Here is a 24,839-nt window from a genome sequence, read left to right as displayed (position 1 = left end):
ACTTGTTTCAGACGAAGCCCAGGAACATGAAAACAGATGAATTAAAATCATTGGGGTTAGGTGGGCATAACACAACATCCAAATACTCTTCCTGACAAGTTCAGAACTCCACCTAGTTTTGAATGCAATATTAAGTGTAGCTGGGATGACTTCCTCAGAAGTGACCAAGCACCATATAGAGTCATTAGGTGCTGTTAAATGCCAAGAAGGGGCAATTTTAAAGCTACTGGACAAACTTACTCACACTGACAATCTATTTGCATATGATAGACCAGAGCTCATTTAATATGAAAAAAGCAGTCTTCAGTGATAAGATAGCTAAAATGTCAGTGCAATGGATACTTTGGGTCATGACTTGCATGAAGCCATCAAAATCCAAAGAATTATTCAAGGCTCTATCAATCTGTGGGTTCCAATGAAGAAGAATAAACTAAAGCGGTGCTTGAATGTAAATTAAAAAGCCAGAGTGAAGGTGGCAGGGACTAATACAGAGGTAACTGCACATAGGTCATTGTTTGGTCTTCTCATGTCCAGATTTCAGCGTGATGTTGATCTTCATGAGGTTTTGGGAAAGTATGAGTTCTCTGTGGTACCACAATTGATGTTTGAATGTGACAGCACAATGTGTAGGTGCCAGGCGAAAAACAAACTTGTGCACATTTTGCCGCATCTTCCTAAGCCAGAACCTACTGACAACATGACCAGTACCTTATGACAACAGAAGCCTTTCAGCATAGCAATCATAAAAGGTATGGATGACGTACAAGCTCTTGACAAACCAGAAACTGTTAACACCTGCTGAGATTTGGCTGAACGCTTCATTATGAGGTCACAGTGAAAATATTAGACCTGTGATGATGTCCAGCTCGTGTTTGACATGTATGCAGAGGAATCAATTAAAATATCACCAGAAAGAAGAGACTTTATGGTATTGCACCTGTCCAATACAAAATCATTGACTCTATGAATATCTCCAATGTCACAATGAAGAAGCTACTATCTCATACTTACATGAAGGACAAGTCAACTGCATGCCCTGTAGGAGAAATGCTCCTGTATTCAAATAATTGCCTGAAGAATTTTGTCACTGCATGGCATAATGAAGCTGCTGGCTCACACTGCTCAGAGGAGTTTCTTGCTAGTTGTCATGAGGATTCTGACACTTAAATTGTCTTGCATGCCATCAGTGGCACAGAGAGAGATGCTACTGAACTCCTGATTTTTGCGCAAGACACAGATGTTTTAGTGATCTCTGTAAGACTCTACCCAAGATTTTGCTGGTGGTGAACAGAATCGCAGTATATCCCTCATAAATGTGTCCCTATTATTTGGACCATAAAAGCTGCCACACTGCTAGGTTTCTATGCTCTTTCAGGATATGACACTACTGGAAGGGTGGCTGGAAAGATCAAATTATCTTACAGGAAGGTATTTGATTCAGCCTCCAGAGAATCTCTCCTCTCTATGAAAGTGCTCGGTATGGCTGAGACAGTCACTGAAGAGATCACAAATGCACTGGAGGCATTCATATGCTGAGCTTTTGTGGGTGAATACATGCATCCGATGAAGTGGGCATTCACCCACGAAAGCTCATGCTCCAAAACTTCTGTTAGTCTATAAGGTGCCACAGGACTCTTCGCTGCTTTTTAAAAGTGAAAACTGGGCTGGTAAGAGAAGGGATTTTTAAATTGAGATTGTGGAAACTTTTTTTTGGCTTTTGTTTGTTGTTGTTCCTACTTATTTAAGTTCAGTAATTAATTAACATTTTGAGTGAAGGAAACCTTTGTTAAATATTGAATATCTGCACCCCTTCAGTTAAAGCCTTAAGAGTTTATAATAAATAACTCTTAATACTCTCACTTGTTCTCCAGTAAAAATAGAGGGCTTGTCTGCACTTGAAATACTACAGTGGCACAGCTGTACTGCTGTTGCATACTTCCATTAGCATAGGCAATCCTCCTCCCTGAAAGGTAGTAGCTAGGTCGATGGAAGAATTCTTCTGTTGACCTAGTGCTGTCTGTACTGGGGGTTAAGTCAACGTAACTACGCTGCGCAGAGATGTGGATTTTTCAGTAATTAATTTTCTCGTGTAACATATGGCCTTCCTGGGCCTGGTCTAGATCCCTGATATTTCAAAGTTAAAAAACAAGCAGAAAAAAACCTTCAACAGCAACATTTTCATTATACACCATAAAGAAACAAAAGACAGGCACAAGCCCATTTTTTTTTGTTTTTTTTATTGTTTTTTTAAAAAAACCTCTCTGCTGGTGAACTTTAAAAGACACATTTTTAATTAGTGGGGCCCAAAGTCAATACACAACAGGGAGGGTCTACATTTTTGTGCAGTTATCCTGGCTACTGTGTATTCAAATTGCCAGTTACAAAGGCAGCAATTTCCAAGTGATTTGTGTATACTTTCATTGTATTTGTATGTACAAGTGAAAGTGCACACTTATGCATGGATTGTGGACCATTTCCTTTTAAAAATGTTGTCCTAAAAGTTCAACAGGTAATGATTATAATCAGCTGTAACTACATTTCTGCATAAATGTAAGCTCAGTATCAAATAGATTGTACAACAAAGACTGAAAAATTTCTGCAACCACAGTAATTTAATGTTATACAAACTTTGCACAGCCATAATGTGACAATCTTTTTTAATGCATACTAGACATCTGTTAATAGATTACATCCACAAAATATAAACCTGCACATTGGAAGAAGTATTTGTGTGTGCAAAATAGGTATTGGCTATTTCCCAGTTTGCACACCAAAACATGCATTTTGCATACATAGTTTCCTATTTGTATGGATGTATGCACGCATGCATATTTAGTAGAAGCAAAGTAAATATTTTTGAAATCAAAGCACTCCAGAGGCCCAATTACTTAGCTGCTGTGCATATGGAAATTCTGTTAAGGTAAATGAAAGTCCTATGCTTGGAGCACTTTCTGAATTGGGTCCTCCATTTTAATGTAGATACTGTTCTGTGTTACACCGTTTTTTTTTTATCATCTTCAAATATAATTTTCAGAAAGTTTATCTTACCATAGATTCTTTCTCTTTTTTTTTAATATAGCCTTCCTTTTAAATACCTTGGTCTCATAGAGTTTCTTTGTTTTTTGTTATGTGGCAAATCAGAAAGTCTTTTCATTATGACAGATTAAATGCTGTCGCTGAAGTGACTTAAAAAGAAGGCCGATAGGAAATGCACTGTCTGTGCAATGCTTGTAAAGGCAAATTTGAAGATGTCTTTGTTAAGGTTTGGTTTATGCAGAATCATTTTCCCCACTGGATTTTTACACAGATGCATCTTCTAACATATTTTTATTTTCTACAGTACACATGAAATATAAGGACAAAGCATTGAGATAAATAGATCCTTAACTCTTGTTCAGGGTTTATTTTATTTAATCCAGAATGATTTATTTTTCTCATTTTCTTCTTTTCCTCCCCTTCTCCCTCACCCTTTGAAGGTTGGCTCCCTGGAACAGGCAATGCTGGATGCTTTAGTGATGGACCGGGTGGATTTTGTAAAGTTGTTAATAGAGCATGGAGTGAATCTGCACCGTTTCCTTACTATATCCCGACTGGAAGAACTCTACAATACAGTGAGTACCTAAAAACCCCATTGCAAAGTAACTTCTGGCTAGAGCTAGGTGTTGGATGGACAGACAGACAGACTAGATAAAAATGGCAGACTTGGAAGGCCTGATTCCCTATTGATTTGCACCTTATGTAGTCACACCAGTGTAAAGTGGGTGCAAATGCTACCATTTATATTGCAATCTGTGGGGCATAGTGTTTTATACCCTCGTTGCACTGGTGTAAATGTCTGAACAAGGACAACCAAACAGGCTCACAGTTTCTGAGCTGTTCAAAAGAAGTGGCTGTTTTTAACTGAGGCTGTGTCTACACTACACAGCTTTTAGCGAAATGGCTGTGTCGCTACAGCCGTGCTGCTAAAAGTTGCACAGTGTAGCTGCTGTTTGTCGGCTCTCCTGCCAACAAGAAACTTCCACCCTGAACAAGTGGCATTTGCGTTGTCGGTAGGAGAGTGCTCCTGCTGAAAATGCGATGTTCACATTGGCGCTAGTTGCGGAAAAGCTTTTGTCTTTCAGGGGAGAGGGGGTTTAACACCTCTGAAAGACAAAAGTTTTGTTGTTCAATTGCTAGTGTAGACATAGATACCGAATTCAGAAGTACAACCTTTTTGAAAATGTAGCTTATAGGATCTGGCTTTCCCCTGCCCTGCACTTTGCATAGCCAGTTACATCCAGGCAAAGTGGGTATATAAAGCTGCCAAGTCAGACTGTAAGTTGTAAGTGGCTACCGAAGGTGCAAGAATGTAAATATCGCTGATGCATGTCTTCTTTCCTGCACTACTGTCATCTTGCAATATGGGGCCAATAAAAATGTTTAAAGTAGTGTCTCACCTAAATAATAACTGATTTAGTGCTTTCTAGGCCAAGACTATTTTTTTTGCATCTACCATGGGGAGAGTATTTTTTTTTCCAAATGGAAGGCCTCTGGCAAGAAGCTGACCCACTTGAATTAAATTTTCATTTGTATTTGAAATCCTAAAAATATAGCCCTCAGTTTTCTATTTTGATAACGTTCATTTACTGCACTAGTTTCTGCAGAGCAGCCTGTTATACTTCTGTCAACTCTAATAAAATTGGTCACAAATCTGGGAAGCTGCGGCTTTTACTGAATTATATTGCAATCTATGGGCCATATTGTGACACCCTTATTTACACTGAATAGTATGTTACTCCTGGAGTACTCCAATTGAAACCATTGAGAGTACTTTTGGAGTAAGGTACTACTTAAGAAAAGTAAGTGAATTACAATATAGCCCAAAGGATTGATCTTTAGCTGTCCCCTAAGATAAGCATTACCCTTGAAGGGTAATTTCAAAGCCCTTTTTGCAATGACCAGACTCTACTCTTTGCCTCAGGGCAAAGCCCATTTCTCCACCTTGGACTCATGGGAATGAAAGAGGGGGAAGTGAAAGACCTCGAGCTACACAATGCATGGCTTGAGTGAGAACATTGCTTTGAGGACCCTGCTTCTGCTTCAGCTCTCTATAGGTTAATGCAGCTGTATGCCTGTAAAGTCTGCACCCTCCGTTCAGGGCAAAAAAATAGACAGAATGCGCAGAGGTTCTACTAAGGGATGGGTACTCCAAAGCCCTTTCCACACTGTGCCTGAGTGGTAAAAATTGTAACTTGCTTTCATTCATGTGTGAATAAAAGGTACCCAACACATTTAACAAAGGAAAACAAAATACAACACATTTTCAGCGTTACAACGGTACTATTGCTTGAGCTGATCAAAAATGGTGAACATATCTGAAAAAAAATTTGTTCCAATTTTTCCATAGAAAAAAAGGAGTGGGGGGAGAAAGCTTCCCCCCCCCCCAAATCTGAACTGAAAAAATTTGAATGTAAAAATAATAACAAAAAAAATCAAGAAATTGACAACAAATTACATTTTTCATTGTTGAAGAAAGACGATTGTTCCTCAGAAAGTTGTAATTAAAATATTTTGATCAGCTGTAATTATGATGTTAAGATTTTGAGGCAGGGGATACTTGGTTCTATGTACCAGTCTTTCAATTCTTGACAGCTTGTTTCAAACTGAATGTCATGAAAAATGAATTTAGATTTTAACCTGGGCTGGTGTACATGCCCCATATTAAAAATTGTCATACAGTTTCGCAAAGGAGACAATTAGTCTCATCTTAGGAGAGGCCCAGGACTGTGATAATAATGTGCTGGTTGCAGACTTGGATTGAAGGCCATTTGTAGAACTGCAGGAAGCTTGAATAACTACGGGTTATCCTGTGGATCTCTAAACAGCTCTCTTTCACAGATTTTGAAAGTAATGCATAAACATGCACATTTGTTTAATTTCTTTTTCTTTTGATTAACATCACAGAAACAAGGACCAACAAATCTACTTTTGCATCATCTTGTTCGAGATGTAAAACAGGTAATCTAAATCTGAAAGTCTGGGAATCAAAGAGTATAACTTAATATACCAGGATCTAGTGACACAAATTGCCATCAGATAGTATTGTAGAAGGTTTAGAATTAGAAATGATGGTTTTATTTCTATTTTTTATATCTACTGAATGAATTGTCTTTAGCCCATTAATTCCCCAAATCTATGAAATGCTCTTCAGGGTTCTGTACCTTAATGTAATGGCTTGCCCTCACAACTGTTCAAACTCTCATTATTAAATACATCAAGGATTTGGGGAACCATTGCAGTAACCCTGCCACAGTTCATTGTTTTAACCATTTTTTTTCAGTCAAAAGAATTGCCTTGCTCAACAGTGACAGCAAAATATTCTGATGGGTGCAACACTCTTTCTGTAAACTGTACACTCTAGGAGAACAGAAGGTGGCAGTGAATAATTACTGCTTGGAGAGGAATTAGCAACAGCTAATCTGTTTCAAACTTTTCTTATCTCTTGTATCTTGTGACATTGCTAATATAGGAAGCAGTGAGGCTGTTCTTTTTGCATCTGATGTCAAGTGCAAGAGATGGCCAGATCTAAGACTGGATTAATTTCACTGTGTCTGCCAAGTATACACATCGTAGGATAAAACAAATTCTTCTGCTGACCTACCCACATCTACACTGGGGATTAGATTGTCTTAAGTATGGTGCTCAAATTAGACTTTAGCCTAATCAAATTTTAAGAGTAGACCATGCTTCAAAGATGACCTGTCTGAAGCAGTTAATTTTGATTGGCCCAGTGAGTGGCTCACTTCAAATCTGTTTTCACTTCTGAGTCCTACTTATCTGAGGGCCTATCTATTTGACTGTGTTGGGGATTATGTTTTGACATGTTCCTCTCCTGATTGTTACAGTGCAGTTTGGTCTTGCCTATGTTTGAACTATGTCACAAAATGCTGTTATTATAATATACATACTTATAAACTTTAGAGTGCAATGGATGGTAGACATTGTTTTACCAATTTTGGCGCATAACATGTTGACAGGTATTTAATTGTCTTACTTTTATAGCAGCGTCATATGCCTGAAGAATCTATGTGTTCTCTGTCAGATTTAGGAGTTTTATGCTAAGATTTCACAACTCAATTCATGCTAGTCGGGTGTCAGGGTCTGTAGAAGATTGGTACCAGTGACCAAGACTTGGGCAGTGTGGCATGGAGGTCAGCAAGTTGTTCAGGAAATCAAGGCCGATGAACAGGTCTGGAGTCAGCTGCCAGGTGTCAGAACCGAAAGTTGGGCCTGGGCTCAGACAGAAAACAGGAGTTGAAGCCAAGGGCCAGCACTGAGTTGGAAGCCAAAGATCCATAGCCTAGGGGTGGAGCTGGAGTAGTCAGAAACCAGGGCAATAGGGTTCAGGGACTGGAATGAGGCTGAGGACAGGAGTTGGGAACAGGACATGGTTGAAGTCAGGAACTCGGACAAGGCCAGGAGTCAGGTAGTGGATGGCAGGCTCTGTAGCAACTATAAGCCAGAATTCACCTTGTACACAAACAACTTCGTATGTCTCTTTCGGGATTAAATAGTATACCTTGCCCAATCAGGGACTATGGAGCTCCTCCAATCAGTGCACTATGGGTGGTACCTTTAGTTGAGAGTAAGCCTTAGGGGTCCCGATTCTTCAGTCACAAGTAGAGCCACCAGGTGGTGTTGTGAATGCAGCAGTGGCCCGGAAGCTGGGTTCAGGACCCATGGACCTCACACTGGGTGCGTGGGTTGCTGTATAAAACAGCATTATAAAATGTTGTAAATGTTTGTCTTACAGAGTGCCCTTCCTTTGGACTATAAGATATCACTGATTGATATCGGGCTGGTGATAGAGTATCTGATAGGTGGAGCTTATCGGAGCAGCTACACAAGGAAACATTTCAGAGTTCTGTACAACAGCCTTTACAGAAAACGCAAGGTAACATCAATGAAATGGCTATTTGTGTCATTGGGAGCAGCCAAAATATAATAGTCAGAAGTGTCTAGGTAATAATAATCATAATACTTTTCACTTCAAGTATGGTTTTGCTCTGAAAAGTAACCGTTAAAATGACATTAAATGCCATTTTACCATTAATGTCTTTTAATAATTTCCCAATCAATCTTGATACGTTTACAAGTAAAAAGGTGTTTCTTTAAGTTAACTGCTTGTTCAGCAAACTGATCCTGGCCTCTGAAAGCCAAGTTGGGTTTTTATTTTCTCATTCATCATCCCCTGTAAGAAAGGATTTGCAGGCTGGTGGCTCCTCATTTACACCTGTGAGATGACATTATCTTCCAGGGAGCTGATCCAAAGTGCAGTTAAATCAGTGGGATTCTTTCCACTGATTTCAATGGGTTTGGATTAGGTCATTAGTGTTGGCTATACAAACCAATAACTTTCATTGATGATGCACCAGAAAAATATAGAATCCATCTCACTCTCATTTTCTTGTGTTGGCCCTTCAGAACTAACAACTGAAAAGCAGTCCAAACTTTTCAGTAAATTAATCAGGTATAAAGCTGACTACACAAAAAAGTAATCTATTGAGTAAGAAGGTTTCTTTTTTTCCATACTGAGTTTTCAGAGTAGAAATTTAAGTACAGTAATTCCATAAGCCAAACTCACAATGTATTGCTGTCAGAATTAATGGAAATGCTCAAATTGGTATGAGGAAATCAGAGGAAAATTATACAACACAATTATAGAATTAATGGAAAAAATGAAGACATAGCAACTCAATTAATTTTCTGAATTGGGATATACTGTACTTAATCAAAAATATTGGAGGTGCCAGTTGACTTTCTGAATACGAAACCTCAATTTTCTGCAGCCATAGCACTCATCAAATTTCACAAGTTTCACATGGTTGAGTAGGATAAGGTCTTCAAAAAACTAAGAGCTGCAGGAAGTGGTATTAACAATTCAGTAGGTTGTCATCTTCCCTTGGAATTAATATTGAATAAAGTCCCCAGAGATAATAGAGATGCTTTCTGGTAGAAGGAATATAAATAGGAGGTTCTGACAACTTGAGAGTCTTACATATTTTATGGCAGTTTTTTACAAGAGTAGGGTTATTATCAACAGGCATTCTCACCAAATGCAAAATACGCCATTTTTCTTTGATGTCATAAGTTCCAGAAATTGCACAATAATTATTAGGCTGGCAGGTAGATCACCAAGATAAATGAAGGCAAATTTCATCCCTAATTTATATTTTTCTCTTTGTGTTTTGTGGGATATCTTTGGAACTAGAGTGTGGTCTCCAGCTTTGCTCAGAGCCTTTCTCATCACTCCCTTTGTCATAATAATCAGATGGGTAGCAGAGTTGAATCTGCTGAAAACACCTTGCATTCTCAGTTCATCAGAACAGCACAGCCTTACAAATACAAGGTACTGTCATTGCTTGCTTATGCTGGGAATACGTTAGGGATACAATAGACTGAAAAATTAGATCAGTTTGTCAAGAGAGTTATTTTAGACATGCGAGATGCAGGCTGGATGCTTATCATGCTTAACTCTCTCTAAACACCAAAGACATCAAGGTTGTATCTCACACAGCTCAAGAAGTACAATTGCTGCTATTTTACAATCTTACAGTAAAGCTCCAGTTGTTTCAATGAAACTCGTTAATCTCCGTCCCCTTGTTGATAAGGGCTTTCATCCCTTGAAATGTAACATTGCCAAAATCTCCTAATAGAAAGCACAGATGAAAAACCCTCTTATTTGGATGCAGGCATAGGAATTGAAAGCAAGGACTTAATTGCCCCAAACCTCTCAGAAACTTTTATGTAAGTGGCAATAATAATCCCCTTGAGAAAAGAGCTGATGTTGTAAATTGCAAGCAGATGGCAAAATATTTTCTCTTGAAATTGTGTCAGGTACAGATAACAAAAAGAATTACATTCTTCTCTCAGATAACAGCATAAAACTAGAGTTTTCCCCCAGGTCAGATTGGTAGAGAGACTGGGAGGTTTTTCACCTTCCTCTGCAGAATGGGGCATGGGTTACTTGCTGGTACGAACTAGAGTAGATGGTGGAGTCTCTGTAACTGGAAATCTTTAAATCATGATTTGAGGATTTCAGTAAGTCAACCAGAGAGTATGGGTCTATAACAGGGGTGGATGAGGTTCTGTGGCCTGCGATGTGCAGGAGGTCATACTAGATGATCAAGGTCCCTTCTGGCCTTAAAGTCTTTGAGTCCATGGGACTTCATTAGAATTCCTGAGGGCCAGTTTGTGGTGACACAAACTGGCCCTCAGTAGTGAGGGCTACTCATCAGAGCAGTCTTATTGAAGCCGATTTCCCCCTCTGATTTTAATGTGAGACAGTTCAGGCCCAAACACAACATACCATAAATACACAACTTACCGTAAATGTGACACATATATTAAAAATCAAGATAGCTGTCACAGCTCTCTCACTGATGTTTGATTTTACTAGTCCATTTTCTTCCATCAGTGTGACATAAGTAGACTAATGCACTAGTAAAATTAGTTTAATGAAATCAATGGGAGTGGAGGGCACTCCCTGTTTGGTTGGATCAGGATCTAAAAGCTGGGACACAGGTTCAGAATGTGGAAATCACATTTAATTTCCTCAGTGCATTTTTTGCTTTTGTTGATCCAAGCTACTGCTTATATTCATATTTTGAATGTTATCTTAGCAATTCTTCTAATGTCCTATCTATATAATGACCGAGGAACAACCAAATTAATAATGCATTACATGTATTCAGGATGCAGCAACTTGCTCAGATTTTTCTGTTTTACAGGAAAAGTCAACTGCTTTTCATAAGTCTAGGAAGAAGTCAAAAGATGAACTCAGCTTCTTAGAGGACCATGAGTCAGCTGGCTTTATTTACCCCTATAATGACCTCTTGGTTTGGGCAGTGTTAATGAAGAGACAGAAGATGGCAATGTTCTTCTGGCAGCATGGAGAGGAAGCCATGGTCAAGGCAGTCGTGGCTTGCAAACTCTATAGAGCAATGGCACGTGAAGCCAAACAGAGCAACATGGTGGATGACACCTCGGAAGAACTGAAGAAGTACTCAGAGTAGGAGTTCTTCCTTCACTACAGTTAATAAAAATCTACAGTGTTTAGAATAGTTAGATATTTTTCTTTCCATCAGCTAACCTGTAAGATCAGTGGCTGCATATGCTATGAAATGTACAAGAAACACTTTTTGCTATCTGCTCAGTTTAATATATGAAGGAGACACACTAAGACCTTGTCTACATGAGGATTTAAAGGAGTGATGTTAGTATATATTAGCTAAGCCTTCCTGGGCTACCATAGCATTGTCCCCCCACTTGTGTGACCATTTGATTCTTTGGCTTTCCGTTACGCTTGTCACGCAGCAGTGAGCTGAGTTCCTGCTATGGCGTCTGTCTGGAGATTTTTTAAAAATGATTTTGAATTTTGTCTTCTGTAACAGAGCGCTGATAGAACAAACAGCTTTTCCTGTCTACCTGGCCACTGCATCCGAGTTCAGATTGCTGTCCAGAGCGAGGCCAATACCATCGATCTGCGGCCACACTAACCCTAATCCGATACCGATATTAGCGCTACTCCTCTCGTTAGGGAGAAGTACAGAAACCGGTTTAAAGAGCCCTTTATATCGATATAAAGGGCCTCTTAGTGTGGACGGGTGTGGCGTTAAATCGGTTTAATGCTCCTAAAACCGGTTTAAACGCGTAGTGTAGACCAGGCCTTACTAACACGTTTGAAAAGTCTGAAGTAGACAAGGACAGTTGCCTTTAATACCAAGCTAAACTGGTGAAGTTAAAGCCTAAACTTCTCTTTAGGCTTTAACTTGAATAGTTTAGCATGTGTTAAGGCCAGGTCTACATAAGGCTTTTCAAATGTATTAGTATATATGTGTAACTTAACATGTACTAATATCCCACCTATCCTAGTCTATTTAAGGCCTAAAGGAGAAATGTGCTGATTTCATAGCTGAGTGACTCAAAGAAGCTACTTTGTTGAAGAGCCCAAGCAGTTTTATTATGTCCTCCAATTTTTAAATTTTAGTTTCATTCTTTGAATACCTGTTAAATATTCAGTATTTAGGTTTTTGTATCATGAAATCAGGAAATGTACAACTGCTCCCTAATCAGGTAGTGCACTTTGACATTTATTGATGTAATGTCCTGTACTTTCATAGCCATAATGGAGCAGATTCCGAGCTCAAGGACAAATTATTATCTTTGTTTACATGCAATTATAGGGCTCTGTGCATCTTCAACTCCCATTGAGAGGTGCTTAGGATCTGACTCAGTCTGAGGCTGCTTACGCAGTTGAGCACAGTGCCTGTGTACCATGTTGGCAAGTGCATTACTGAATGAAATAATAGGCTGAACTATATGGCATGTGTGTGAAACCACACAATGAGGCTAATTAAAGATCAGGGACCAGGAATGTAGAGGAAAACCTGAGATTAGGAGGAGAGATTTAGATTTATTGCCTGAATTATTTTTCCTCTGGATGCAATGCTGAGACAGTGTGAAGATATGGGGAAGTCATAGTTAATACAATTTCATATCTTACCACATGTGAAAGAAGCTTTTGAACTAGAGATGTGACCTCATGATCATTTTCAGTTGTGGTTGTTCCTCCATACTGTAAGATGGTGATTTCTTTTTTCTCTGTCTGTCCTAGTGAATTTGGGCAGCTTGCCCTAGATGTGCTGGATAATGCGTTCAAACAGAATGAGCAGATGGCCATGAAGCTACTGACCTCCGAGCTGAAAAATTGGAGCAACTCAACTTGCCTGAAACTGGCCGTGTCCGTGGGGCTGCGGACCTTTGTGTCTCACACTTGCACACAGATGTTACTAACTGATATGTGGATGGGACGCCTGAAGATGCGGAAGAACTCCTGGTTTAAGGTAAACTCACTGACTTGTGCCTCATCTAAACCCACAGAGAAAAATTATGCTGAAGCATACTTTCTCCTTACATGTAGCTAGGTTTTGTCCTAATCTAATGCAGTCCCACATTAAAGACAGCATGCATGCTGAATGAACCTCCTCAGACTTGTGTTTCTATTTTAGGTCATTCTAAGTATTCTTCTGCCTCCCACCATCTTGATGCTGGAGTTTAAAAGCAAGGCAGAAATGTCCCATGTGCCACAGCTCCAGGACTTTCATCAGTTCACGTGGCATCACAGTGATCAGAGCCCATCCACCATTAAAGATGAGTTGTCTCTGGTTAGTCTGGCATCACCTTTAAGCATTTATTTTCACAAAACAGGGATAACATCTGGGTTGGTAGTTTTCCATTGAAAGCTTTTTGTCTTAAAATGCTACAATGGTTATAAGACTTAGATTAGAAAGCTTATTACCATCTCCCTTGTTCAATGTGAGTAAGACTTCACTCTTCAACTAGTCCCATTCATTGTAAGTAAGTTTGGCGCGCACACACACACAGAAGACTATGGGGCAGAGGGTGTAAGGAATGGATGAGAGTTTGGGGGGAACATATGTTCAAGTGATTTCAGTTTTGGAATTTCTTTCCCAAAGGCTCTTCCCAGTCTGGGGTTGAGTTTGGACATTTTCAGACTTTACCCACATTGTACAGCAGCCTTGGGCCTGTGCGGGGAGGGTGCTAGCAGAGAATTGGTGGTTCAACACACTGGAAAGGGGACAATAAATGAAAGGTGCTGCCTGGGTAGCTGGTGCTGGAGTGGATGGGATCCTCCAGCTATTTAAAAAGGTGGCAATTTGAAATCAGTCTACCCAGGCAGCTGGCCACAGATCTGTCCACAAGAACAATCAACACGGCACACATTTTCCCCCATCCAGATTCTCTCTCCCCAAACAAGGACAGGCAAGTCTGGCAAGATCTGTTCTATCACTTTATAAACAATATATATTCCTGAAGAATTAGGAAGGATAGGGGACTGGACTGAAACTCAGGAGACATGGGTTCTATTCTCAGCTTAGACACAGAGTTCTTGTGTGACCTTGGACAAATCACTTAATGTATCTTGTGAATCACTTCCCCATCTGTAATACTGAGGTAATACCGCCTTACCTCACAGCAGTATTGGGAGGATAAAATTCTTTCATTGTTGTGAGGAGCATGGTTATGGTGTTTATATGGTGATAGTAGCCATATAAGTATCTAGATAGATAAATAAATGTATGTATTATTTATATATCAAGTGTGTGTGTGTGTGTGTGTGTGTGTATATATATATATGTACATTTCACACAGACAAAAATGTTAGAGGAACATTATTAAAGTCAAGTATCAGAGGGGTAGCCGTGTTAGTCTGGTTCTGTAGAAGCAGCAAAGAGTCCTGTGGCACCTTATAGACTAACAGACGTTTTGCAGCATGAGCTTTCGTGGGTGAATACCCACTTCTTCGGATGCAAGTCTTGCATCCGAAGAAGTGGGTAAACCCACGAAAGCTCATGCTGCAAAACGTCTGTTAGTCTATAAGGTGCCACAGGACTCTTTGCTGCTTCCATTATTAAAGTCAAGTGCTCAAAAGTTAGAAATGCCAGTGTTAAGGTTGCCCGTGCAACCTTAATTTGGTCCTCTTGTGCCTATGCATTATGATACAGGCTGGAATTACATGATCTCATCCAGCCTTAGTCTCCTCCCACCTACCTACTGGTTCCCATTCCCCCATCCCCCATTACCTTCCCTGGCTCACAGTCCAAATATCTTTGCCCAATCAGTCCCAATCTCTCCCAATCCCCTTGTACCAATCTGCTCCCCATGTCTCTCTCCGCAGGCCTGGTTGAATCAGGGAACATCGTCCTCCACACTGTCTCAGCCCCTCGATGATTGACAGCACAGCAGAGATAATTTCTTTTTTATTAGTTTAGGTGCCCTGACCCAGCACATTTCACAGCAGCTCAAAGCTGCAACTGTAAGGAAATCCCCTGGCTGTAGCATGCCTAGTGTGAACAGAATCTTCTGGGAATTTTGTTGCTGAAATCTAGGAAGTTTCTCCTGAGCATGTACTTATAATTTGGCCAAATTTAGGCAGCTTTTCATAGGGACAGTAAAAGGCACATCCCTGACACACAGGCCACCCCCAGTCAAATTTCAAATTCCTACTCCAACGCAAGGGACTACTAGAGCTCTTCACAGAAAAGATTACCAGAATTTTTCATCATTGGCAATTTTTTCCCCTAGTCTCATTTTTGGAAATGGCTGAACCATTTTGGCTGAAATTTTCCATAATATTGCAGCCTGAATCAGATACCTCTCATGGAGAATTTCAACCCGAACTGTTTAAGTCTGGCAAAGTTAAAAGCATCTGAGAAGAGGGTTTTATAATAGGAAATTATTAAGGCAACGGTGCTCCCAGCCTCACCTATGATCCATAAAAATAGAGAAATGTTTGGGACGTTTCTTTCACAATTAACTCTCAATTTGCCTAAAATAAAATAAATTTCTCCAGAACTTCCTCAGAAACACAACAGACATGGCAATGCCAATTCTGAAGTGTTTCTCTCTAAGAGGCAGAAGAATGTGGATGCACTTGTGCCCTGCAGGGTCTGAATAATAACGTCAATTCAAAAAGGCCTCTTACTGGTTAGATAACAGCTACAATTCAGAGGTAAGGCCAATTATAATTATGGGCAGCCGGGACCCCTTGCAGGCACGTAAAGGGAACAAAGTAGAGTGAGTGTTATCTGACTTGAATGAGACAAGAAGGTTTCCTTTCTAGAGAAGCACTACTGTTAGCTTCATCATTTATCGAGTGTTGAGTGTTCATTCTTTTTCCATAAACTGGAAAGATTAGCTATGAATTTTCTGGAACTGAGTTGAGATGAACAACAATATAAAAAAGCCACAGGAGAGTTCCAGGATATACAGATTCAGTACAAGTGCATTTTTCACATGTGGTTGTAAATCAGGGGTAGGCAACCTATGGCACGCGTGCAGCTGATTTTCAGTGGCACTCACACTACCCAGGTCCTGGCCATCGGTCCAGGGGACTCTGCATTTTAATTTAATTTTAAATGAAGCTTCTTAAACATGTTAAAACCTTATTTACTTTACATACAACAATAGTTTACTTATATATTATAGACTTATAGAAAAAGACCTTCTAAAAAGGTTAAAATGTATTCCTGACACGCGAAACCTTAAATTAAAGTCAATAATTGAAGACTCGGCATACCACTTCTGAAAGGTTGCCGACCCCTGTTGTAAATTATACTTCAGTCTGCTGAAACTAGAAGTTGTATCCTCTCATGGGACAATTTTCTCTTCTTCAATTGGCAGAAGCCATTATTAAGACTTTAAGAAAATTGTATGGGCTGGTGGTGGGTAGTAATATATCGAGGGCCAATACCACCAGCAAATTATGACTTCCCTCCTGTGCCTGCTCATCTACACTGGTCAGTGGGTGCAGGGCTCTGCCTATCTGTTCCTTGGAGGTAGCAAAGTGGACCTGCCTATGTGCCCAGATCTGTGTAAGAATGGTGCTGACTCACTCATGCTCCCTTAATCAGGCACATTGTCCAAATCACAATAAATTCCCCAGGTTAATAATTTTGCAATCCTTTAGTTCTTATCTCTCATTATATATTCCAAATTTTTTTAGAACTGTTCTGTTGTGCTCATCACTGTAATATCTGAATGTCCTGTGAACATCAATGGATTCATAGTCACCACATCTCTATCAGATTATGAATTATTACTATCCCCATTTCACACATTGGGTAAGTGAGGTACAAAGCGATTTAGGGACTTGCCCAAGGTCACACAGGAAATCTGTGTCAAAGCTGGGAATAGATTCAGATCTCCTGATTCTCAGTCCAGTGCTGTAACCATAAGACCACCCTTTTGAAACAAAAGAACCTTGTTTATTCACAGTTAAGTGTAATGCTAAGAATATTATCTGGTGTTGCTTCTTGCAAAAGACAATTGCAACTGCATGTGACTGAGATATGCTAATTGTTTCTGCATATACCACACAGTGTTTACTGTAGAGTTGCCTTTCCAAGTTTCCCTGTGTTTCTGTTAATGTGGCTGAATTGTTGTACTCATTGTACAGCATGTTGTCTGACTTTAAAACTCTGTTTCCTTTTGAAAAAGGATTATGATGCAGAAAGGGGACCCGAGAAACCAGACAAAAGCCAGACCTTTTCCATCAACAGTGCGCACGGAAGCCTTCCGAGGACTAGAAAAGTCTATGAATTCTACAATGCCCCAATTGTCAAGTTCTGGTTTCATACGGTTGGTCATTGCAATAAGAATAACTAGATATTAATATTGCCTCAAGCATCTGTTAAACCTTTAACAAAATATATATGTATATAAAATAATCACTTCACCTACCACTGAAATGCAGCCACTCTTGAGGCGGAAGGTGGATCCTGCCTCCATTTTTCATCCTCACAATTAATTGTAGGTACAAATCTTAGGTCTCGAGAACCAGCAGAATGAGCTCATAACATTGGTTTGACTTTAGTGGGGTTCTGCACAGCTGCAGCATTTTGCCTGCACATTGTAAATTGCAGGATTGGAGCCTTTGTGGTTTTTGAATGTGTGCTGCATATAACTTGGAAAAGTAGTTTTTACCATGTCTTCTCTTGAATATTTTGGCAATAAACCAAAGAGACCATTTTTTTTAAAGATGCAGCCAAAGCAGGGACTCTTGTACTAAGAGAGGGGAAGGAGTAAAACAAAACTCCTCCCCCAACTCCCTCCTGGACATAGATCTGTGCAGGGGAGACAAGCCACCCACACATCTTGGGGGCAGTTGGACCCTTCCCCCCACCTGTGGCCTTGGGGGACAACTGCAGAGAGCAGCCATCCAGAAATACCATCCTGTAGGACGTGCCAGGCAAAACAGTAGCATGTTCCCTGCTTTCTTTGCTCTGTGCTGATTAGTTGTTTATGCCGACCCTTCTCCTCCCTCACAGGCTATGTCTGCACTTGGAGCTAGTGGAGTGATTCCCAGCCTGTGTAGACATGAGTTAGTGTGCTAAAAAATATTTGTGGTAGCCCCGGTAGCACAGGCAGCGGTGAGTGGCAGCATGGGCTAGCCACCCTGAGTAAGAAACCCATACATTTGTATGGCAGCTACACTATTCTCTTTAGTGTGCTAGCTCCCATGAGAGCTCATGTGAGTATGTCTTCTCATTCTCGAGCTGGGAATCACATCCCCAGCTCCAAGAGTAGACATAGCCACAGTCTCCTCACCTCAACTTCACTCCACAACTGCCCCATCTCCTCTGCCCTGTCCCCCTCATGCTTTTCCCTTCACTTTTCTTTCCATTTACCTGATCCCATCCTAACTGACTCCTCCTCCCCAACCTCCCCCCACACAAAAAAACTGGTCTCTCAGAACTAACATGACATTTGCTGCCATCACATTGTTCACTCTGCTTATGTGTTACACCCCTTCCCTCACTCTGTGTCTGTCTGGTCTATTTAGACAATATCAGCTAATTATTTCCTTGTTACTTCCCCATCATTCTGTCTGCACCCATCTGTTATCTTTTGTCTTTTACTAGGATTCTAAGCTTTTTGGGGTAGGAACTGTCTTTTTGTTCTGTTTGTACAACACCTACTGTAATGGGGTCCTAGTTCATGAGTGGAATTCCCAAGGGGGGATGGTAATACAGATAATAAAAAATAATGATGATAAAGCTCTGGAGGACATTTCCCAGAAGGGCAGAGCAATCTGAAGGGCTGATGGAAATTTTTAGAATCAAGCGCTTGATAGTGTCCCATTAATTTGACAAAATTTTGTTTCTTTATACAGCACACCTGGTTTTCCTCTTAGCTGTGTGTCTAGAGAGTTTCTAATTTCTTTGTCACAGCTACCTATGCATATGGAATGTGTATTATGTGTTCTGCAGATGGCATACTTGGCATTTCTCATGCTGTTCACTTATACTGTGCTGGTGAAGATGGAACCCAGGCCTAGCGTGCAAGAGTGGCTTGTAATTATCTACATTTTCACCACTGCCATTGAGAAAGTCAGGGAGGTGAGCTCTTCCTTTTCCACTCTCTCTACTCTACATCTCTAGAGAACAAATGATAATGACTGCAGATTCTTTGATTCCTTTCCAAAGGGTTTAGCAGAAGAAATATGTATGATCTTTACTTTTCAGTGGTCCTAGTTAATTACAAACTAGGGACTGAGTTTCTAAGAATAGGTGACTAATCTTTGCCTCCTAAATCCCTATTTAGGCACCTAAGCTAGTGGGAACAATAGTTTGGCAGGAAATAGTTTTCATGCTCCTCAAATATTTTTGAGAATTCAACCATTTTTACATTCCCAAATTGGAACAAAAAGTCAAAATCTTGAAAATTTTCACAAACCAAAAACTGATTTTTTTTTTTTGGTTTGGGTCAGATGTTTCATTCTGATTATTTTGAAATGTTTCATTTCAATGTTGACCTCCTTTAAAAAACAAACAAAAAAACCCACACCACTTTTCAGTTTATGAAGGGGAGGGATAGCTCAGTGGTTTGAGCACTGGCCTGCTAAATACAGGGTTGTGAGTTCAATCCTTGAGGGGGCCACTTAAGAATCTGGGGCAAAATCAGTACTTGGTCCTGCTATTGAAGGCAGGGGGCTGCACTCAATGACCTTTCAGGGTCCCTTCCAGTTCTTTGAGATAGGTATCTCTCCATGTATATAGTTTAATTAGCTTAAATTTCAATACAAAAAGTCATTTCAAACTGGAAAATTTGATTTTTTTTGTTTTAAAATGTTGCAATGGAACATTTAAATTATTCTGAAACTTTTTTAAAAAAACCCACCTGTCCAGTCATGAGATATATCGAAACCAATGTTATGTCAACAGTTTTGGTTTTGGCAAATTGACATTTTTCAATTAAAACAGTTGTCAAAAAATTCCTTACGAGCTCTAATGGGAACTGGTAGGTGCCCAGCACATTTGAAAATTAATAAACCTATTTAGATGACTAAATATGGAGGTAACAGCCTTAATCAAGGCACCTATTTTTGAAAATCTTGGGTTAGGCCACTGGTTAATTGATAATGGAATATGGATTGTACTGCATTATGTTCTGTGGAAACATAGAGGACTTTAGCTCCCCAAATTGACAATATGGCACTTCACACACAGAAACATCTACAAATATACTGTTAGGTGAAAAAAACACATTACTGAAATTGGATCCTCTATAATAAGTACAATCTGCACTCCAAAGCCATACATGATTTTAGTGACGAAAACAGTGGCATGTTTTCCACGTTATTTTATGGGATTAGACAGATAATCTAAAATTCTCTTCATCTGACTGTAGTATTAGCTAGACAGACAAAAAACAAACATAAATAAAATAAAAATAAGTACCATAAATATTTTTAATATTATGTTGGAATGCTTTACTTACTGTTGGAAGTGTAGTGGATACCTTTAAATATTTTACCAATTTGAGACAATTCCTTGTAGTGAAAGTAGAGAATTCTGCTAGAACACTATTATCTCTCACAGCAGAAGAAACTTTTGAAGTGTGACCCCTGCAAAAAAGAGGAAGAGGACATTAAGGCTTTCAAAGGGAGGTCCAAATCTAGAGTAGAAAATGGAATCTGGGGCTAGGTCTACACTAGGGGGGTGGGTCGATGTAAGATATGCAAATAGCATAGCTGAAGTTGGCATATCTTAGGTCGATTTACTTGGCCATGAGGACGGCGGTGAGTTGACTGCTGCCGCTCCCCCATCAACTCCACTTCTGCCTCTCGCCACGGTGGAGTTCTGGAGTCGATGGCAGAGCGATCGGGGATCGATTTTTATTGTGTCTAGACATGATAAAATCGATCCCTGATAGATCAATTACTACCTGCTGATCTGGCGGGTAGTGTAGACGTATCCTGGAACAGATGTGGAAGTTACATGACTGGATATGAGGTTAAAAATGACAAAAGGACACAAAAGGGTTATCTGATTTAAAAAAAAATTACAGTATGAAACACCAAGCGTCTCAGAGGCCACAGTTGTGCTATGGCACATCTTGTTTGTGGGTTCAGAAACATGTCAATCAAGACTATTAAACGGGACTTACAGGAGAATTTCTTAGTCCATATACCAGTTCTGGTCTACTGGAAAAGTAACACTGTGTCTTACACATGCAACTGATTGATTCCTCAGGGCCTTGTTATGTTTGACTGTGCAGAAGTGTTTCTCTAGATTGTATCAAGGAACTGTTCCAGCCTTAGGGCCTGATCTTTGCAAATACTCATGTAAGTAGCTATACACATGTGAGTAGTCCCACTGAGTTCAATGGGATTTGTCATTTACATGAAGATACTCATATGAGTAAATTCTTGCAGGATCAGGGCCTAACATTTCAAAATCTCTCTTTTATTTGCTCCTTATCAGTTTGATCTTCCATAGCAGTGCATAATTGGCCTCAGTCGTGCAATGTGTAAAGGTCTTATTTATGGTCTTCCAAAGATTCCATTTCACACATTTGCTTAGTGAAGCTGAAAATCCCTTTGGGGCACCCTTACAGTTCAAGAAGCAAACAGTTCAATCTCTACCTTCCTAGTTTCCAACATTCCCTTTTCAGAATCGGCATACAAAGACCTTATTTTGTATTTCAGATCTAAACTAAAACACATTAATTACTTTCATGTCAGCAGGGTTGGGCTGGTATTTTCCATGACTGTGGGGCTTTTGAAAGGGTTTCTGTAGGTCATGACCATTTCTCCTCCAAACAAATCCCATACTTGTTTACAAAAAAATACACATGCTTAACAATTGTATACTGCTTGCTCTTTTCTGCTATGGAATATATTCCTCAGTGAATGAATTAAGAAGTAGAATTCATTTCTCAATAGAGAGAACTAACCTATTTGGTGTGGCAAGAGGGGTTCTTGAGCACTATGATCATTGCTGTTTCATTTCAAATTCCAGCAATCATGGAATTGCAGAGCACTGACCTTGTGAACTTTCACTGTAAAAACTTGCCATAAATCAAGTATTTCCATGTACCAATTGATGGTTCAGACAGGGTGAGGACTGAAGGGTGAGGGTTTTATTGGCCTCCGTTATTTTTTTTTTCCCACTTTCTTTTTAGATCTTTATTTCAGAGCCAGGAAAGTTCAGCCAAAAGGTGAAGGTGTGGATTTATGAGTACTGGAACTTCACTGATTCCATAGCTATCATCCTGTTTGTGACTGGTTTTGGCTTACGCTGGGCTGACCCTCCTGTTCAAACAGTAGGGAGGCTAATTTACTGCTTGGATATAATATTTTGGTATGCTCGGCTCCTTGACTTCTTTGCTGTAAATCAACATGCAGGCCCATATCTGATGATGATTGGGAAAATGGTGAGTATTTGACTGCAGGGTAGCATTTTTGCTCTTATGGCACCTAATATGATGGACAAGTAAAGTTCAGAAATGGACACAAAAGGGAGTGGTGGCCAGTCTAGAGCGGGACTAATAATTCATAAGTATTTTACCAACAAGTTGTGCCTCTCTTTCTGATGGTAAGTTGTCCATGATCAGAGCACAGTTTTTGCTAATTTGTTCATTATTTGAATTTATCCACAGATAAATTTTCTCTTGGTTCCTCAGAGAAAGGCTGCATTTTAGCTGAGCTTTCTGATAAACAGCGAGGAAAAAACAAACAAACAAATCCTCTCTACCTGTGGCAGACAGTGACTTAGTACCTTAGAAAAAGAAGAGGAGTACTTGTGGCACCTTAGAGACTAACAAATTTATTTGAGCATAAGCTTTCATGGGCTACAGCCCACTTCTTCGGATGCATAGAATGGAACATATAGTGAGGAGATATATGTACACATACAGAGAGCATGAAAAGGTGGATACGCGTCTTCGGCGTAACCGCCGCTGAATTGCCGCTGAATCCATGGGACTGGGGGACTCCCACAGGCATGCCGCCAAAGGCAGCCTGACTGCCGCCCTCGCAGGGACGAGCAGGCCACCCCCCCACGGCTTGCCGCCCCAGGCACGTGCTTGGAGCACTGGTGCCTGGAGCCGCCACTGCCACTTACGCATTCTAAGAAGGACTTGAGTGATCAGTAGACCTCATACTGGCTCTCTGAGGTGGCATGAATTTCACCTCTAGGGGATAATAAGGCCAAGCCAATTTATGGAAATAAAACCTGGACTTCCCTCTCCTGAAGAAATGATGATATTACATAAAAACATAAGAATGCACATATTGGGTCAGACTAAAGGTCCATCTAGCCCAGTATCCTGTTTTCTGACAGTGGCCAATGCTAGGTGCTCCAGAGGGAATGAGCAGAACAGGTAATCATCAAGTGATTCATCCCCTGTTGCCCATTCCCAGCTTCTGGCAGCAGAGGCTAGGGACACCATCCCTGCCCATCCTGGCTAATAGCCATTGATGGACCTACCCTCCATGAATTTATCTAGTTCTTTTTTTAACCACATTATAGTCCTGGTCTTCACAACGTCTTCTAGCAAGGAGTTCCACAGGTTGATTGTGTGCTGTGTGAAGAAATATTTCCTTTTGTTTGTTTTAAACCTACTGCTTATTAATTTTATTTGGTGACCCCTAGTTCTTATATTACGAGAAGGAGTAAATAGCACTTCCTTATTTATTTTCTCCAGTCTAGGGTTGTCAATTTTGATTGGCTGTATTCCTGAAGATTTCATCACATGACATAATCTTTAATAAAAGATTAATTTTTAATTCCTGGAGACTTCAGGCCAATCCTGGAGGGTTGGCAACCCTATTCTCCATACCAGTCATAATTTTATAGATCTCTATCATATTCTGCCTTAGGCATCTCTTTTCCAAACTGAAAAGTCCCAGTCTTATTAATCTCTTCTCATATGGAAGCAGTTCCAGACCCCTAATAATTTTTGTTGCCCTTTTCTGTACACTTTCCAATTCCAATATATCTTTTTTGAGATGTTCCGACCACATCTGCATGCAGTATTCAAGATGTGGTCAGACCATAGATTTATATAGAGGCAATATGATATTTTCTGTGTTATTATCTATCCCTTTTTTAATAATTCCCAACATTTTGTTACCTTTTTTGGCGGCTGTTGCATATTGAGTGGATGTTTTCAGGGGACTATCCACAATGACTTTGAGATCTCTTTCTTGAGTGGTAACAGCTAATTTAGATCCCATCATTTTATATGTATAGTTGGGATTATGTTTTCCAATGTGCATTACTTTGCATTTCTCAACACTGAATTTCATCTGCCATTTTGTTGCCCCATCACACCGTTTTGTGAGGTCCCTTTGTAACTCTTCACAGTCTGCTTTGGATTTAACTATCTTGAGTAGTTTTGTATCATCTTCAAATTTTGCCACTTCACTGTTTACCCCTTTTTTCAGATTGTTCCTGAGTATGTTGAATATGACTGGTCCCAGTACAGACTCCTGGGGGACACCACTATTTACCTCTCTCCATTCCAAAAACTGACCATTTATTCCTATCCTTTGTTTACTATCTTTTAACCAGCCACTGGTCCAGGAGAGGACCTTCCCTGTTATCCTATGACAGCTTACTTTGCTTAAGAGCCTCTTGTGAGAGACCTTGTCAAAGGCTTTTTGAAAATCTAAGTATACTATATCCACTGGATCACACTTGTCCACACTTGTTGACCCCCTCAAAAATTCTAGTAAATTAGTGAGGCATGATTTCCCTTTACAAAACCATGTTGACTCTTCCCCAATAAATAATGTACACCTATGTGTCTAACAATTCCGTTCTTTACTATAGTTTCAACCAGTTTGCCTGGTACCAAAGTCAGGCTTACAGGCCTGTAATTACCAGGATCACCTCTGGAGCCTTTTTAAAAAATTGGTGTCACATTAGCTATCCTCCAGTCATCTGGTACAGAAGCAGATTAAAATAATAGCTTATATACCACAGTTA

The 24,839-nt window shown here is 40.0% G+C and overlaps 1 protein-coding gene across 1 annotated transcript in view; it reads left to right on the top strand.

The window, feature by feature from the left end:
- The window catches only part of TRPM6 (transient receptor potential cation channel subfamily M member 6), a 125,542-nt gene that overhangs the window by 53,585 nt on the left and 47,118 nt on the right, over positions 1–24,839 (top strand). The window contains exons 12-21 of the mRNA XM_045022164.1: positions 3,477–3,611; positions 5,944–5,997; positions 7,793–7,933; positions 9,251–9,388; positions 10,770–11,050; positions 12,656–12,884; positions 13,050–13,205; positions 17,062–17,202; positions 18,834–18,962; positions 22,030–22,281. Of these exons, the coding sequence (XP_044878099.1) occupies positions 3,477–3,611; positions 5,944–5,997; positions 7,793–7,933; positions 9,251–9,388; positions 10,770–11,050; positions 12,656–12,884; positions 13,050–13,205; positions 17,062–17,202; positions 18,834–18,962; positions 22,030–22,281 (1,656 nt within the window). The remainder of the gene's footprint in view (positions 1–3,476; positions 3,612–5,943; positions 5,998–7,792; positions 7,934–9,250; positions 9,389–10,769; positions 11,051–12,655; positions 12,885–13,049; positions 13,206–17,061; positions 17,203–18,833; positions 18,963–22,029; positions 22,282–24,839) is intronic.

Source organism: Mauremys mutica, chromosome 6 (assembly GCF_020497125.1).
Source record: "Mauremys mutica isolate MM-2020 ecotype Southern chromosome 6, ASM2049712v1, whole genome shotgun sequence".
In the NCBI taxonomy this organism is placed as follows: Eukaryota; Metazoa; Chordata; order Testudines; family Geoemydidae; genus Mauremys; species Mauremys mutica.
The sequence above is the reverse complement of the archived record's forward strand: the minus strand, read 5'-3'. Positions and strand labels throughout refer to the sequence as shown.